The sequence below is a fragment of the Tyto alba genome, unplaced genomic scaffold (assembly GCF_018691265.1).
Source record: "Tyto alba isolate M040663 unplaced genomic scaffold, T.alba_DEE_v4.0 Super-Scaffold_41, whole genome shotgun sequence".
NCBI classification, from domain to species: domain Eukaryota; kingdom Metazoa; phylum Chordata; class Aves; order Strigiformes; family Tytonidae; genus Tyto; species Tyto alba.
Window position 1 is genome coordinate 16,119,935 of NW_024881317.1, and position 18,356 is coordinate 16,138,290.

At 35.8% G+C, this 18,356-nt stretch overlaps 1 protein-coding gene across 1 annotated transcript in view; it reads left to right on the forward strand.

Annotated features, from left to right (window-relative positions):
- Positions 1 to 18,356, forward strand: part of LIPC (lipase C, hepatic type) — a 60,664-nt gene that overhangs the window by 26,784 nt on the left and 15,524 nt on the right. Inside the window, exon 2 of the mRNA XM_032990426.1 lies at positions 18,074 to 18,261. Within this exon, the coding sequence (XP_032846317.1) occupies positions 18,074 to 18,261 (188 nt within the window). The remainder of the gene's footprint in view (positions 1 to 18,073; positions 18,262 to 18,356) is intronic.

The following is an 18,356-nucleotide window of genomic DNA, read 5'->3' on the forward strand; positions in this document are numbered from 1 at the left end:
AGTCACAGCTGAAATGCTCGGGAATGGGGGGAGTGGAACCCTCGGAGTTCTCTGTTATCACCGCTGTCGATGTACAACTACTAGGACCAGGTCTGGGCCCTGTCTTGTGAGTAGGGGGTTCCACCCTCACCAATACTGTATATGTCTCAGTAAAATCTTCATGAGTCTTACTTCCCTACACAGCAAAGTATGACAGTGCACATCCTGGCACCAAGCTGAGCATCACAACACGCTACAAGTGGCAGTATACCATCCCTGCCCAGGAAACATCAGGCAGGGATCCTCACCAGCTGAAAAGCGTTAGTGCCAACACCACCAAGAACCTCTAGGAGCAATAATTTCTAATTCTGAATGCTTCCACTCTGTGATGTATGCCATCTCCCATTGTTTTTTGCTACATCCAGTCCTGCACCTTTTTTTAAATTAGCTCCAATGTGCCAGTTGAACATAGAAGATTATCTTAAGGCCATATAAAATTGATTTATAGAATCACATACCTAAAGACTCCAGAAGTGAGGCTTAAGGACATGAAAAGGACATGAGACAAGCTCATGAAAAATTCTGCTAAGTCAATATGGCTCTCAGAGGAACAAAAACCCGTTCCCCTAATCTTCTTGGATAGTTGGTAGCATTTGCCACATTGGGGGTCCTATACTGAACAGGCCTCTGCATATGACTAGAATGCAAATAATCATTCCCAGAGTTATTACATTCAGGGAAATTACTCTGATATACTGACGTGTACATTACATGCATTATTCATGAGAGTCCAAAAAGACTTGTTAAATGAACATTTTAAAATGCAAATAGAATGTAGATTGCCTCAATCTAATAATTCACACTTAGAAAGAACAACATGGCATAAACACATCAGTTCTGGTTTACAATGATTGCAACATTTAAAATTAATCTCCTTCTCTTCCATATTCCTTTCTTCCTAAACCACTGTGGAAGGTACTGCTCCTGGCTTTTTACCAGCTAGCTAACATGTTCTATCTATTGGTGGGTAGGTGACTATTTCTGTGTAAGAAAAACAAGTTGATGGAATCACTCAGAAGCACTGATGACTACAGGATTTGGACATCAGACACAAACTTTACTTCTCATGTAATAAAGTCACAAAACCAATATGTCTTTTCAAAGCCAAAAAACTTCTATAAGCCTAAGTCTTTCACTAGCAGATTTCTTTGCCTCCATATCAGTTAAACTAAGTAGCTATCATCACTGTCAGAATTTTTCTAATATACATTAGAATTAATTTTACCTTTATGTTATCTCAGCTGTTCCCAGTGGTGACAAGTTTGTAACACTGAAGTGTCAGAAAGCAGTGCAGAGGCTACAGAGAAATTAACCTTGACTTTGGAGAGGCTACTGTGCATGTCTGACAGATACAGAAATTAAATTAATAACTTCACTGATCAACTAATACTTTACCCACAAAGCATACCCCACTGCTTACTTCCCAAGAAGTGTTATTAATTAGCTATGTGCAAAGTATCTGGGTTCAGAGATGATCAGCATACAGTATTTTTAGTGATGGCACCTCACGAGATATCCTTTCTCGAGGATCTGTGAGCTAACTACCCAGATGCTCATTTACTGAGATTTGAAGGCTATTATCACTTCTCTACCTGTCTTTTTTCTTCTAAGCTACAACTGGACTACTTTGTAACTTGTCAAATCAGCCTGCTTATTAGGGATACAAATTCAACATGATCAAATTCAACTTTCATCATAGAAGAGACAAGCCTGTTATGAACTTCTCATATGAAACTTGCAGGAAAGCATCTGAGGTCCACTAACAAGCCAGGCGATCGCCACCTCCTTTTCACCAAAGCAGTTGTAGGTTCAGTAATATCTATATACATATATTGCACATTTCACATGCACTTCCTGGGCATGAAAGAAACTAGGAAATCTAAAATCTGACAATATAGTAGTGAGAAGCTATGTCACTTATCTGCAAGCAATGCTGTTAAGTGAACTAATGTTTCCAGTGCACTAAGCACTACAACAGCAGAGAAGATTCTTGAGGTGAAGGTCCTCAAACTGGTCAACACCCATGAAGGGTACCAAGTACTCCCAGCTCCCACTAATTTCAAAGGGAAATTTGCAGGCCTTTTGTTACCCTTGCTGTTGTGTAACCAACTTCCTTTTCACCATCTGGCAACTGAACTCTTGATTCTTTGTGCTTTCCGGGCTGTCAGATTGAATAGATCCATTGCTTAATGATCCCATTCTCACACTTAAGTTTATGGAGGATTTTTCTATTCTAATCCCGGCAAATATCTCGATCAAGATCCCTACATTTCTACTCCTGGAAGATGAGACCTCACTTGGCAAAACAGACACTCCTTTTGCAAAGATTTCATACTTGCAATTTATAAAACCTACAAATTTACAGTAAAATTTAATATTGTACATGTTTTTTGAATTTTCTCCACTAAAGCAGATCCAGTTTGCTTTGCAAAGCAAACTTGGCTTCAGTACACTCGCCCTGTGCTGCCCCTGTTGGATCCTGGTGACAGAACACAAGGCTGCTTCATTAACCATCCACCAGCAAATCTAATAACACGTGAAGAATTTCAACAGCTCATTCATGGTTCAGTTAATTTATGATAAATCTCTCCCCAATGAGATATCAGAAGCAGAGATCAAAGAAACCCCAGAGAACCATATCTCTCCTTGTATTCATGCATTTGTGAAGCTGGAAGGAGTCTAGAGAGAATGAGCAAGAGCAGCTGATGAATTAAGACAGTTTGCACTTCTAACATGGAAAACAGTTATAAAATAAAACCCAATCCCGAGTACAAAAACAATGTAATGGAGAAAAAACATGGTTTTGCCCAAAGTATAGTTTTTATCATCAGGAGCATGTTGTTCACAAAAAGGCTTTGACTGACTGGGAAAATGAAACTCTGTTCACAGAGCAAAAACATGGCCAAAAAAACCATCCCTGGGTTGTTCTACCTCTACAGAACCCTTTGTCTGTCTGTCCCTGGCTTTCAGTTTGTTCTGCTGAAAACTCCTACTTAGTGCAAATTATTGGGATACACTTTCAGGATCTGGAATTCTGAACTTTCAGATAATACTTGCAGTTCATACATTTATTAATTTTCCCAATTGTTTCACAATAGGTTTTAGCAATCTATAATTAAGACATATTAACTGAAAAAATTGTATGTGCTTTCAGGTGTCCTAGAAAACAAACACATAACAATCTTACTATAATGTACTTTGGAACATAGTGATTTTGTTCATCAGTTTCTATGTATTCAAAATATGGAAAGTAACTGCATTCTTCACAGTTAGTTTCATGTCATTCTGCAACTGAGAAACAACAAACATGTAAACAAAAAATAACCCAACTGAAAATGAATGTTAATATTTCCTTCAGTCTAATATACTCTTGTCAAAGCCCAAACACTGAGGACTACAGGAACAGACATAACAGATCAAACCATAGACACTATAAAAGTCTGGTCAGAGAGAAATCACTATTGAATAATCTAAAAAAAAAGTATTAAAATTTATCCAGGAAATTTGTGGTTGGATTATGTCCTGAAGAATGAGGCTTTGTACTTCTCTTATACTTTTATCTCCTAGTTTAAATCTGGATTTTCTCCTTTCTCGCAACTGCCTTCCACGATAAGTTCTCAGATGACCTGTAAAACTTATCAAAAAAATATATGCAGCATAAAGTCCAATCACAGAATCTCAGGAAGAGTCATCTTACCAGTTCTTGCTTTATCTTAACCAGGGTTTCAAGTGAGCAGACAGCACTTATAATCTTTTGGCTCAGAATGAAGGAGGAGAGGAAGAAAACAGATTTCAGAAAAGCTAGATGAAAGGGTTAAAAAACAGGCTAGCAAGAAACAAAGAAATTAAAAGAAAACAAATAGCCCAATCCTATAAGGTGCTGAGAACTTGCAATACCCATTAAAAAGAAAGGTAGTTGACAAACGTAAGTAATTTCCCAAAATCACGTCCAAAGGAACAGTCTCTGCCTTTCTGTGATGGATACACACAAGAAAGGGTGCATCATTTTAGTCACTGCTTGCTCAACAAACTTTTTCTGTGTCTAGACATCCTTTTTAAAAAACAAAACCAAAACTAAACAAAAACCCAAGCAAAACAAAAAGCCCACGTTTCTCACTTGCTTTTTGTGCTTGCCCTTCTATGGGTATCTAAATGTTTATATTTCTCTTTTGATACACTAATGCATACGAAATGACTAAAGAAAGATGATTAACAGATTATGTCTATGGACCAAGCACATATTCCAGCTTCATTCAGATTAGTCTCACTGAGATTAACTGGGGAAGATTCCAGCAGACCCAGAGGATTCTTCCAGTCCTAGCATGTCCTGTGCCTTCCTCCTGCTCTGCCCCTGTGAAGCCAGCATGTACTTTTCCTCCAGAGATTCAAAATGTCACAGTACTAAGGGGTATAAGATAACAAGGGCTATTCAAAGCACAGCTCTCACCACCACTCTTCTTCTTTTTTTTTTTTTTTTTTTTTTTTTTTACTGGATGCTCAATATACCACAGTGTTAAAAGACATCTTTTTTCCTCCCTGTGTTTCAGCACTGGGTTGAAGGGTGTCAATTATTAGGCTTTAAGTGGGATGTGCATTCACTTGTCTCCAGAACAGTGTTTACATTAGCAGACACACTTTTCAAGTAGGAATGCATCTTAAACAGTAAAATGCTTTATACAGATACAGGCGCTAGGTCATAGCAAAAAGAAAGCTATAGGTACACAGGAAAAAGCAGGAGGGAGCTTCTTAAATGAGAGATCCTGACTCATGGGAAGATTAACATTACTCCAAGTAATTACAGATTCCTTTGCTACATATGCTGAATAGACTTCCTTTTGCAGCTCAAATCAGCAGATACCATTGCTTATACTGTAAGAAAGATTCAGAAAAAAATTAGCTTAACTACTCTGTAGGTACAAGCATTTTCAAGGTTATCCAAACTACTGCAGCTGTTCTGTTAGCGTGTCCTTCACCTGCATTAAGAACCATGCTCTGGGCCTGTATAAGGTGTTCAGCAATACATGGATGCACAGCAAAGATTTAGAAACATTCATGAAGATTTTATGTATATGGCCTCTGAATATCAAACACTTGAACCTTCTAATACAAATGCCCAAAGTAATATTTCCTTCATATAAAATGCTGTAATAATGAGGGGAATGTCATATACTTTATGTAGTACATATAACTGTTGTAGTATTTATACATAGTATTTAACAACTGTTTATAGATTTTTATAAATATATATATGTATGTTTCTGTGTGTGCATGCACTTTACACAACACTATGTAAGATAATTATACAAATTATATAGCTATAATGGATAATTATGAATCAAATTATACTCTAACATATCATTAGGTACTACTTTACTGCCCCTTAATACGTATTTACTGCTACTGGTACCAGATTTTTGGACACTGAACAGTTTTAAAACATACAATTTTTAAAGTCACCAGGAAACAAAGCAAGTATTTCTTTCTTTTCCCATTCCAAATTTGGAATTTTACACCCAAAACTCAAATACTGCCAGTGGCCCAAAACCACAATTCTCATTGTCACTGTGGTAACAGGTTAAAATTCCAGCACTGTGTGCCCTTGCAGTGCTGCTGAGAGGCAGCTTTATCTCACTTGAAATTGAAATTAAAGGCTTTGAATAGGACACAAATCAGCTGCCTAGCCATCTAACTTACTGGACCTTAACATCATGACTTTTAAAATACATTTTTGATAATTTTATGTATCTTTTCTCTATGATAGGAATCACAGTCTGCAAAGGTCTGACCTCATAAGGTGAAAAGGATAAAACTCCTAATAAAGTTTTATACACTGTTAATCTTTTTAACAAATTTTTGCATTGTATGTTACATATAGCATTACGTATTCCACAAAATAATATCTCGCATAATAGTTTTCACGGGACTTCTGGAAAGGCCTGCAGGGCTCAGCAACAACTTTGCCAATTTTCATAATGGCTCATGCCAAACTTATGCTAACATATCTTTGTAGGACACCATTGGGTGTCTTCTTTACTGAAAGAGAGAATTATATTAGAGTATGACTCAAGTGATAGCAGTTGTTATAATCTGGTCTCAGCTCACCTACACAAGGAAAATCATGACAAAAATTGTACAACAGCAATAATAAGAACCCTTAACACTGGTTCAGTATGCAGAATCTACTTTAAAATATGTCTACGGTAAATTTTCCTTCTTCTTAAAGTGTCTAATTAAAAAAAAATTAATTCAGTGTTTGATAGGAAGTCTCATTCCTAGACATAATTGTACAAATATAACTTTTGTAATCAGTCTGCACTGCAGAGGCTTTTGATACCATATCAGTGAAACCATCAAACTCTTGCTTAGATGAATACATCTAGTGATTGTTAAAGCAAAGTGTTCCTATGTGCTGCAAAACCAGGATTTCCCTTCAGCTATTTTGGCTAAACTAAGGCTTTCAGAAAAAATCAATAAAAATAAAACAAGTCTATTATATAAAAAAAAAAAAAAAAAAGAACACAATGGAAAAAAAACGAAACCTATCTGGGAGTCAAGAGTAAAGGAAACAAGAAGAAAAGAAGGAGAGGGTGATTAAAGTAAAATATAGGTCCCAAGAATGTATCTTTAAAAATTCTCCCAATATTTCCTCTAAAATACAGATTTCTTGGAAGTACGAAAATTTTAAGGGATCAGATGCCAAGTCATGACTCTTAGACTGAGACCTTTGGATGCTTAGTACTATTCCTTGAATTGAAAAAAGGACACTTTGGTAGACTGAGATTTAATTATGCTCAAACTAGGCAGATTCTCCCACTTAACCAGTGTTGGTACTGGAGAGCAATCTCATCTCTTCGTAATTGTTACTACAGTCCTAAGGCTAAAACTCATCCAAATTCTTTTTTTTTTTTTTCCCCTCCCCTCTCCTTTCCACTGCACTCAGCAATGCACTTCTGTGCTAATATTCCAAAGCTTCTAATGTTTCTATTTTCTAAATCTTAAAGTTCCCCATTGTTTCTTTTTCTGAGCTTCAAACACACATTCTTGATGCATATATTTAATTTCTTCTCATCCTATGGAATGCTGTGATCCAGAAGTTATGTTGAATTTCTGACATAGCAAGTTGGCACAAGACAAAAGATTTCACTGATTTCACTGCATGATCACACAGCAGAAAAAGTAAGGCCATAGGAAGAAAATGAACTCCCACTTTCTGCACTGTTATCTTAAAATACAACTCCAAAAATGTCTTATCTTTTGCAAGACATTTTTTTTTTAATCAAAATTTACACCTGTCATGATAGTGTCAGTATATGTGAAATGGCTCCAGGGGATATGCACATAAGTAATAGAGGTTTTCTCCTGGTCCTTTAGAAATAAAATTGAAGAAAACAGTGCTCTGAATCACGATGTTATAAGCAAGTATATGTACAGTTTTAAATTCTTCGATCAGTATTTCCTGTTCAGCTCTTGTCCATCTCTTTCAGAGTATGAGATTACTTAACTTTTTACTAGAGATGAACAGGAAAATATTTTCACATAATGTCCTGGTTTGGGCTGAAATAGAGTTAATATTCCTTTTCAGGGACTAGATGAGTGCTGTGTTTTGGATTTAGCTTTGGGTTTGGTATGAGAAGAATGCTGATAGCACACTGATGTTTTCAGCTGCTACCAAGACTTCAAGGACTCTCCAACTCCTCATGTCCTGCCCGTGCGCAAGGGCACAGGGAGCAGGGAGGGAGCACGGCCAGAGCACCAGACCCAAACTGGCCAGTGAAATATTCCACATCATGGAATGTCATGCTCACTATATAGAGGAGGGGTGGTTGGGAAGGGGCTCTCTCTCTCTCTCTCTCGCTTCCGGGATTGCGACTGCGGGATCTTGGTATCTCGGGGTCGCTGGCCGGGAACGGGCTGGGTATTGGTTAGTGGGTTGTGAGCAACTAGGTTGTGTGTTGCCTGTTTATATATTTCCTTTTTTTCCTGTTATCATCATTGTTCTCGTTTTATTGCCATTATTAAACTGTTCCTATCTCAGCCTGTGAGTCTCCCTTCACTCTTCTAATTCCCTCCCCCATTCCCAGGTGGGGAGGGAGAAGGGAGGGTGACCAGCTGGAGTGGTTGGTTGCCGACCAGGCTCAAACCACGACACATCCCAAGAACATTTTCCACTCCGAAGTGGATAAAAAGCCACAACTTCAACAGCAACAAAATTGCAAATCAAAGCTCCAGATATTTCAACATAAATTGGCCTAAATATGTTGTTGATCAATTCTGTTTTCAACATCCTTTTTTTAATTACTAAAAATTTACAAATATTTCCAGACAATAATTTTGAACAGAAGCAAATATTAACACTGATAACTTGGATGTAAAGAGGGAATGTAACAGTTTTCAACCAAAATATTTTTCACAGATTGTCTCTGTTTCAAAACACATCCAAATCTAAGTCAAAAGTAATGCTGCATAGCTCATCAAACATAAGAGTGTCTGTAGTGGATGAAACCCAAGGTCCATCTAGTTCAACCACCTGCCGTAGCAGCCAAAAGCAGATACAGACTCAGCAGGGAAAATATTTACATATACACACAGCACTTCCCCCATGTACTCTCTCAGTCATCAACCATTTTCAGTTCATGTGTCTCCTGAGTAAGTGATGGAGTCTATGTGTTTAGTAATCCTCACTGGATTCATTTTACATAGACACTTCCAGTTTCCAAATAACCTTATATAAATGCTTAATCACACGCAGCGAGGAATACCACAGATTAACTACATGTCTAGAGGAGAACCATTAAACATCTTTTGCTATAAAAATATTTTGTTATCAAAGTAATCCTTAAATCTTGTACTGGGAGAGACATACAAGTGATCCACCCTCTACTTCTCCATGTCATTCATGATTTTATAGACCTCTTTACTATATCACTCTTAGTTGTCTCCTGGTTGAAGAGTTCTAATCCATTTAGCTTCACATTTGGAATTATTAATTTGCCCCTTCTTCTGTCTGATAACATCTTATGAATAAATATATTTCACCCAGGTAGTTTGTGACTATTTTTTCTTTTTGCTTTTAATATCAAGAAAAAAGAAATTTAAGCTCCAAATCAGACATCTGAACACCTTGGCAGAAACCCTGGCCAAAAAATTTCATCATGTATATATCTGAAAGGAAGTATTTTCATGAAGGGCAAATGTATTTTTTCAAACATCTATCTGCTTTTGAATCTTACTTGAAACTGTGAAAGTTTTGGTTAGGTAACAGATGGAGGAGAAATTATTATTTGCTAACATCGATTTGTAGTAACAATCTGAGATCTAGATTATGTGCTACCCCAAGCATTCATTACAGTATGTCTTTCCAGGATTTTCCAGTACTTTTGTTCATAAAATTCAGATTAGGCCAGATTAAACCATTGGGGTACTAATTTCAATTTAGCAGTTATGCATTGCATAAGTAGCACTTAAACTTTCATTTTTAGAAGTACTTTACTTTAGATGAGGAAACCAGGAGGACGGCATATTTGTTACTCTGTAAATAATGCAAGCTGTTCAACAGCTGTGTGGTTAGAGTCTCCTTCTGCACCCTTTTCAAGAGAGGAGAGAGAGATTTGGATGTGTTGTTCTACACAGGGCATCAGCCCAGAACCCAGCAGCTGAGTTCTAAACAAAGAGGTACTGCTGGTTTCTTTGTGCACTGTTTTCCCCGTTCTTTGCAAGAGTCTCAGAAGCTTATTGATTATTGTACTTAAACTCACATTTTTAATGGCGTCCTAACTAATATTTTTAAATTATGTCACAGTGAAGGATAGAAAGGAGGAAAAAGTTATTTACCTAACTTAATCAGACAATAAAAGAGGTGTAAAACTTTGGAGAATCAGCATTCTTCTGTGAAGTTTTCACCTGATATAAAAAGACAAAAGGAACAGTTAACAGTTTGGAGGGTGGGTGTTATTTCTTTGCCTTCTGTTCTAACCATGACTTCAATGCTTGATTCTAAATAAAGGAGATCTGAAAAATATTTTGAAGTTTCACACAGTAAAGAAGGTTTTTACAGGGAAGATAAAGATTAAAAGATAAGGCACAAGAATCAAAAAGAGTTGATTCTTTGGAGAATTTTGAGACAACGCACTGTTTGAAATTACGACAAACACAAATTTAGCAAGAGGAGGAATAAAAATGCATACTCTAATACATACAAATAATAAACAGTTTAGAGGAAAGCAAAATGATAACCTACTAGTTTTTGTCTCTTAAAGGACAAGTTAGACTATATTTATTTTTCCCTCTTGAAACCATTAAATATAAATGTGTTACTTGATTTATAGGTGACTTAAGAGATATTTCTCTGAGTAGTTGAGACACACAGCAAGCAGAAGTCAAAACATGGTATTTAATCTGTTTCACCATCTTTTCCAAGGTTTTTTAGCAAGACTTTTGTTTTGATGTTCTCATTTTATCCTCCAAAGCCCCAAATACTCCCATGTAAGGCACTGAGGAACTGAAATTGTCTCTGTCTACCACCTGCCCAAATGCTTTGAAGAGTGGCAATTTCAAATAAACAGAAACAGGAAATACATAAGCAGAGAGTTTAAAATTAACTGACAAAGGTCTTTTATCAATTATTTTTTATATAAGCAACCTCTGGCATTAGGTTGGCACTCTTTTATGTCTTAGACCACCAAGCAAATTGTACTAAACAATGACCTGTACTGAATATTCTTAGTATATTTTACGGTTCTTGTATATGCCATGAATTCAATGCTGGGTAGTTTTTCAAATTACTTTTCCTTTGGAAAGCATTTCAATTAAATAAAACCATATAGCAATAATTATAATAGAAATATAATTAGGTCTAAACCTCTAACATGTTAATAACATTTTTAAAATCATAGTTCTGCTGTTACTGAACAAGACATTACATTTTCTGCTTTTTCCAATTCCCTGCACCCAGATATTAAGTCTGAACAGAAGTAACCAGAAAAATGATAGGGATATGGATCTCTGTTGACAGCTCTAACAATGTAGTTGCTAATCACATCTGCAAACAAGTTTCCAAGTTCCTCACCCTTTCAGCAAATAGTCCAGGTAAATAAAGAACACAGACCTGGGAGGTCCAGGGGGAGCAGAACAGAACAGCCTTCCCTTTGTTAAACTGTGGGATGAGTTTTTATGGATTATTTTAGGCCACTGTGTCTTCCACACTGCTTCAAAGCATGATAACAGTGTCTGATAATAATGAGTTCAGGAAAGATCAGCTGTATTTAGACACCAGAAAAAAAAAAAGAGAGATTTCCCAATGTTAATCATATTTTAGTAAAGAATTAGAAATTTCACTTTTGGTAGACATGGGATAAATCTGATTTTCAAAGTAAAAAAAAAAGTATCCTCTGTACTTTAATGGTAAAGAATCACAGACAGAACCATCCCTGATACCTAATGAGCTAATTTTTAAACAGGCATTTATATGCACACCTTCCATATCATTGCCTCACTAAGGAAAACAGGGTACCAGCTCCAATGAATTCTTATATTAGCCTCTTTCTAAACACATCTTTCTTCCAGTTCCAAAGAGTCAGTAATGCCACCCACGAGTAGCATTATCTGGATGTTTTGAAAGCCGTGAAACACACAGGGAAGACAGTCAGTATGAACAGCATGGTTTTATATGCTCTTAATGGATTTTTCAAGGGAGGGTTAAAAGCATGTTAATAGAGGGTTAACAATGGTTAGTTATCAGCCTCTCCTCTCCTTTAGGGCTGTTTGGGTACAAACTACACTCATGATGAATTTCTTGACTTATCTTTGTCATGTGTGCATGCATATAAGAGAACAATCAAGAAAGTAGAGCTCAGAAAACTATGATACTTTTCAGACAGCATCTGATGCTAAGTATCACCTGCTCATTATTCATTTAAACTTGAATAAAAAGGGAAGCCTTTTCCAAAAAGTCTCTTTCTAAACAGATCTCATAATTTTGAATCCAACTGCTCTAGATTTTGCTTGCTTGCTTGCTGTTTTCATTCATTCATTCATTCATTCATTCATTCATTCATTCATTCATTCATTCATTCATTCATTCATTCTTTTCTGAGTGATACCTACTTTTCATTTGACAAGGTGAGCAAGTTAAGAAGAGTGAAAATACAAAGGAACTGCATGAGAATATAAAAAAATTTAAACACAATTGTAATATACCAAGAAACCAACAGACCTTAGTTTTGACTGCCTTATCTTGTCTGGGACTCTGGAGCAACCAAAAAGACCTAGGTTTCCAGAAAAATACTCTATGTTTTACAGTTCTCACCTAGGAACTACATGGGATAGAACTATCAACCATTACTCAACGGTACCCAAAAGCCTTGAACCTACAGAAACAGTAAAAATCAGCTTATATGCAAGTATATTAACTACTAATCGCAACAAAATAGAAAACGGACCACATCCTGCTTCAAGATACTGCTGTAAATCAGTAATATAAAAGCAAACAAATGCTAACCTGATGTTTCAAACCTATTCCCATCATTTTTTTGACTGGATCAATTTTTAAATAGCAGAAATCCAGTCCTGATTTTGTGTCCGCTACTGTACAAAAAACTTTGTCCAAAGAGATATAAAATGCTTAGGTAAACATAGAGCAACTGAAACATACCATTTATTTACATTTTACACATTATTGCTTAAATTTTGTGTTTTAATAGTGTACTATTTCTTTGTGTCATTTTGTGTCAGTTGCAGCAAATGGCTTTCCCTAGAAAGCATACAGTCTGGAGGTTATGACAGGCACTACTAAATAAAGTAAAAGAGGTGAGTGAAGAGGATTTTCCATACCCAACAGGAACACCAATAGCTATGCTTCTAGCAAGAATATCTCTAAGGGAAGCATTTGTCAAATTGAGAGACCTGAATGCTTCCACGTCTCTTCTTTTAAGTGATGAAAAAATCTGGCTATTGGAAATTCAGCAATGTGTGATACATTCCACGTTCCATGGTCCAAATAAAAATCATTAACATGTCACTGCCTTTGCTCAATTTCACAATAGAATTCTCTAATTCTGGGGACCATAGTAGTTGTGTCACTTATTTCTTAAATGTGTTGGATACTGGTCACACTAAAATAACATCACAATACATAAGCACTCTTTGGGACACATTTCCATGTATAAAAAGCAGGAAAAGTAATCCAAAAGACACAGGGAATTTATTAAGCTTCAGGCAAATCCTCTAATGAACATGAAGGGAGACTGGAGTAAGGGTCAGAAGGCAATCAGAAAAAATATGTTGTGCCAAGGTAGTGGGGTTTGTATGCAAGCTTAGCTGTATGATTTTTAAGTATCCTTAACATAGTAGCAGCCCAAAGTTCAGTGTCCATTCAGGTTTACCTAATGAATGTTTCAATTGCCTGTGGATTAGGTCAGTGCCATTGAAACATCCTCTTCAGTCTTCTTCACTGACACCTTACTGAGAAACTCTTCCTGCAAAGTTCCATGACAGGAAGAAGAATGATGAACACTGTTTTTCTTAGCCAGAAAAGCTACCTTCCTTAATTGGAAATGTCCATTTTAATAAAAGCTGTACCATAAGATGAATTTAAAATGTATGACCTAACAAATATTATAATTTTGCTCTTAACTTTATATAATCCTACCATACTTTGTCCTCATTCCTGGTATACCTTTAGGCAAATTTTGTGGTGTGCAGCAGATGTTTTGTAGTTGTATTTTTATGCACAATCAAAAAAATATAGAAAGAAATATATTTAGATGCTGGATCTCTCCCCCAAAAAAAGCATATGAAATTTCATGGTTTCAAACCCTGTCCAGTGTCCAGACTTTTGTCTAGTTTCCAGCAAAATTTTAATTTACAACGCTTAAAACATTACTAACACATCTGTAAATTTCAGAAGAGACTCCAAAAATTCCATAGTTAAGAAAACCATATGCCTTCTCATCTTTTGGGATGATTCAGTCCAACCCAATCTGCTGGATTAAACTGCTTCTACAAGTAGAAGATAGAAGATTTAGGTCAAATAATCCAAGTTTGGTCCATATGGAATTATTATTATTGCTATTTGCAAGACCTCTTTTTACAGAAAAAAAATATTTCTTCACGTTTACTAAGTTTCTCATTATTCTTCATATATTCCTTTCATTTTAGTTTGGAACTTGCATTATTAGATGCAGGACAGGCACCACTTAAAGCAATAAACACTAATAATGCAAATATAGTTAAACATTAATAGTGAGAAACAATAACTGAACTCTTATCCTGCACATCCCAACACACATTGTATTCAGATGGCTACTAGACCTACTAACAGGTATGCAGGTGTGTCTCATTTTAATTTTTTTTTAAATCCCAATTAAAAAAAAAAGAAAGGTTTATTTTATTCAACTGGGAATCATTCTTTTGGTTTTACTTTTCAGTAAGAAAATACAACTATTTCAGGTCAAATCTAAAAGTGTTTTGTTTTCTCTGCCAAAATTAACCCCAAAGTGTTTTACAAGAGACTTTGCCACATTACAGTTAAGTGGTATTTACAAACCCAGCCTTCAGTTACAGTCTTTATGGCGTCTCATAGAAATATCATTAACACAAGCTAAGGAGAGGTAAAGGGCTGAATTTCCTCCATGGGATCAAGAAGTCACAACAGCATTTCTTGCTTATGATTATCATGCTGCTCTGTGAGAAGGTAATTTATGATAGTACATGGATCACTGTGGCCATGTTGCATTGCCTCTCCTGGAAGAATTCATGTGTAGAGTAGGATCTACAGAGAAAAAGGAAATTAAGTCAGCAGCTCAGCTGGGTAAGGGCTAATTTTCCAAAGAGAAACTCTTTGGAGTTTCAGAATGATCTTGGCACTCCCAGCTGCAACTAGCACAGAAAAATTTTTAAGAGTTTTATTTTGTTGTTTTTGAAACTGATCTACGGAACTTTGCAGTTCCTTTCGATCATGTCACTGAGTCACCAGTATGACATTTTTAGCAAGAATCTGTTGTAGAAGCCAAGCTCTTCAGACTATTTCTTTCTCCAAGTCATTACATAGATTAATGGATTGAAGCAGGTTTTTTTTGTCTAATAACACAACAGATTCTATCGGAAGTTTTAATTTTTTGACAGCCATTAAGAAGTTCAAGCTGCATTTTTAAATCTCTCTGTCAGACTTACTGGCAAGCCAAAAGCTAACCCATTAGAGTACCATAGAACTTTCACAGTCGATGTATAAAGAAAACAGCTATTTATCAGACTTGTTTTCTACAGTATGTACAAACAATATGGAGAGTTACAAAGTGCCTTTGCATTGCACAAATTCCAAGAGAGCAAAAAGAAAATAAAAACAAGGCATAAAACAAAGAAAGGATGTGTACAATGGAATGGACACAAGTTACCTTGTTGTTTTTCTTTTTAGCATAAAAATAGAACACAATGCTTATCTTTGTGTAGAGACTACTCACCAAAGCCTGAATAAACCGCAGGTTGAGATTATCAACATCATTAAAACTCTTTCCAATTTATAGTTCTTTAACTAGACTCACTTTCTCCTAATACTTTTTTTCAGAAACTAAGTACTCTCCCAGCAAAATAATCCAACAGAAATGCTCTTAAGTAGACATTGTAACAAAGAAATCATCAGCCTTAGTCCTAGCTAGCTATCACAGTTAAAAGTGCAATTAAAGAATAATGCGAGACACTGAAGCTGAGAATTTTGACAACCAAACCTTCACTAAAGTTGAAGCTTTTAAAATTCCATCCCTTGTAAAAGGCTAAACAACTTTCTACAATAATGTTTGCTAGCTATGACACATAACTGCCTGGAGTTACTTGGAATGTACAATATTTAGCGACAAATAGGAAACAGTGCACATCCAGTTCCGTTCAATTTGAGAGTTTTCTTGCCAGATTTGCCATTCACTTAGACAAATTAAATATGCTGCTTGTATCATGTCTTATCATTATACTAAAATAAAACCTTGCATAAAGTTTGTAACAAGGCTGACGTGGCAAAAATAGTCTGATCTAAAATCAGAATGTTTTCACATCAGGGTTCTTTGTACTGTGCATTTATAAGATGCTACTTTTGCAAATATATAAATATGGGTATTTCCCGTCACTAAATACTCCTGCAGGATAGAGACTCATCTCTAAATGTATCAGAAGTACCTTGTAAGTTATCAAAATCTTACCAAGGCAACAATGTCATAGAACCTCAGGATACATTTGTAGATGTAATACAGAAATGAATAAGCTATGAGTTTAGATGTTTTCTGGAAATACCTACAGACACAAAAGCTGTGAGGTACAAACAAAAATTAAATGTGCTGACTTAGAAGATAAAATACAACACAATTTTTCTAATATTAATGTTACAATAAGGAACTTTTATGCATAAAAATGTAAGAACTAGAATTTGACTAATTTGAGTTCTGTTCCAACACAGATCATTTTACCTTCTTCGTGAATAAAATACTTCATTTTCACCTCTGAGAATATTTCATTATTTGTTAGGTCTAATTAAATTAAAGGCCTCCTCCCTGACAATTGTAGTGGTGCTACTGAGCAGCTGTTGCAGCTTGAATTGGTATCACCTGAACTTCGTAACGAGACCTATGCACACTGTTCTGTATGTGGTTAATAAGCACCTTCACTTATTGGCATTAACATTCGCTCTTCCTACCAAAAACATCTTCCTTGATGCATCTTGGAATTACATTTTCCTTTTTCACTGCCAAATCACAGCAGTGACTCATAGACAGTTTTGTTATTGATTACTACCATCAAGTCCTTTTACCGTTGTGTCACTTCCAATTTATGAGCCCGATTTATAGAGAAATTCCTGTCAACTCTATGACCTTGCATTTCATAGTATGAGATTTCTATCTATTTCTGTTGCTGTATTTTCAAGGTCATCTAGACCCTAGTGCTTAACACTTTGGTCTCCTCATTATCACCAAATGCCTCCCAAATTTTTCAGTCTTATACCTTTCCTGACTGCTTCTTTAATGAAAATATTAAAACAAGATTAGCCAAAAAACAGTCCCCAAGGAACTCCATTTGTAAACTCTCCATTCTAAAAATTTCCTTTTCAACACCAAGAACTGTAACTTCTCATTTGCCTAGTTCATCACACCTTGACTCTTTCACAACTAATCCCCATTTTTTCTAGCTTAAGTAATAATTTATTATATGGATCATTTTCAGATAAATAAAAGTCTGAAGTGTTATTAGAAAGAAACAACAGGTTTGCATGTCATAATGTGCTTTTTTTTAAGCTTCTGCTTTATTTTACTCCATTTTTTAGCAATTTCTCCATATTCATGCTTTTCTTTCTAAGCTCATAATGTTGATAAGACCACAGTTCACTTTGCTCTCACTTTCTTAAATACAGATACCATCCCAGGTAATTAATTGACATTTCTGAAAATGTCCTATACATACCAAGCTATTTTATCTAAAAATGGAACCACCAAACATATAACAACTATAATGAGAACATTTCATCTTGCCTTTTTAGAGAAAAAGAATCATTTACTATGTGGTCTAATGGTTTTAAGAAGCTACCTAAGTCTCTAAGCAGAGTTATAACCCTGAATAAAAGTTATTCTGATATAATGATACTTGCTCAGCAATTATTAGCAAATGCACATTAGTAAAATATGCCCTGAAGAGTTAATAGCCTATGAATGTGCTTGCCTGTCCACGCACTAACATTGTGAAATCACAACACCTGTACTGTGCTTTAAAATACTTACGCATTCTATAAGGGTCCACAGTAGAAAGGTCAATATTTCTCACGTAATTGTTATTGTTCAAATGGATGGACTCAGAAGCACATCTAGGTCATCTCAAACTTTGACAGAAATCACTTTTTTGGACCTGAAATGTACGGCTTAGGGCCCACCTGGAGTAGGCAGCAATTATACGTAGCTAGTTTCAGTCTTACTAGTTGACTCTGTTTTACAAACTGTTTCACTAGTAACTTCTTCAGGTTTTAGATTCCATCTTATTATGACTGTTGTTATGAATTTCATTTCAGAGGCACTGGGATCACAGAGTCAGCACACTACAACAAAGAAAGATCAGCAAAACTTAAAAACCAAATTTCAACTGTATACGGATACAACTGAAGAAAGCTGTCAGATTTTTTTTAATCAGTTGGAGACTCTTGACAAATGCAATTTCAATGCCTCTCTTCCTTTGGTGATGATAGTCCATGGCTGGTCGGTATGAACTCACATTTTATTTTTAATTCAAACTACATCTGATTTGATATACTTCTCATTATGCTAGTGCAAAAAGTGACTTCAGAAGAAAGGCTG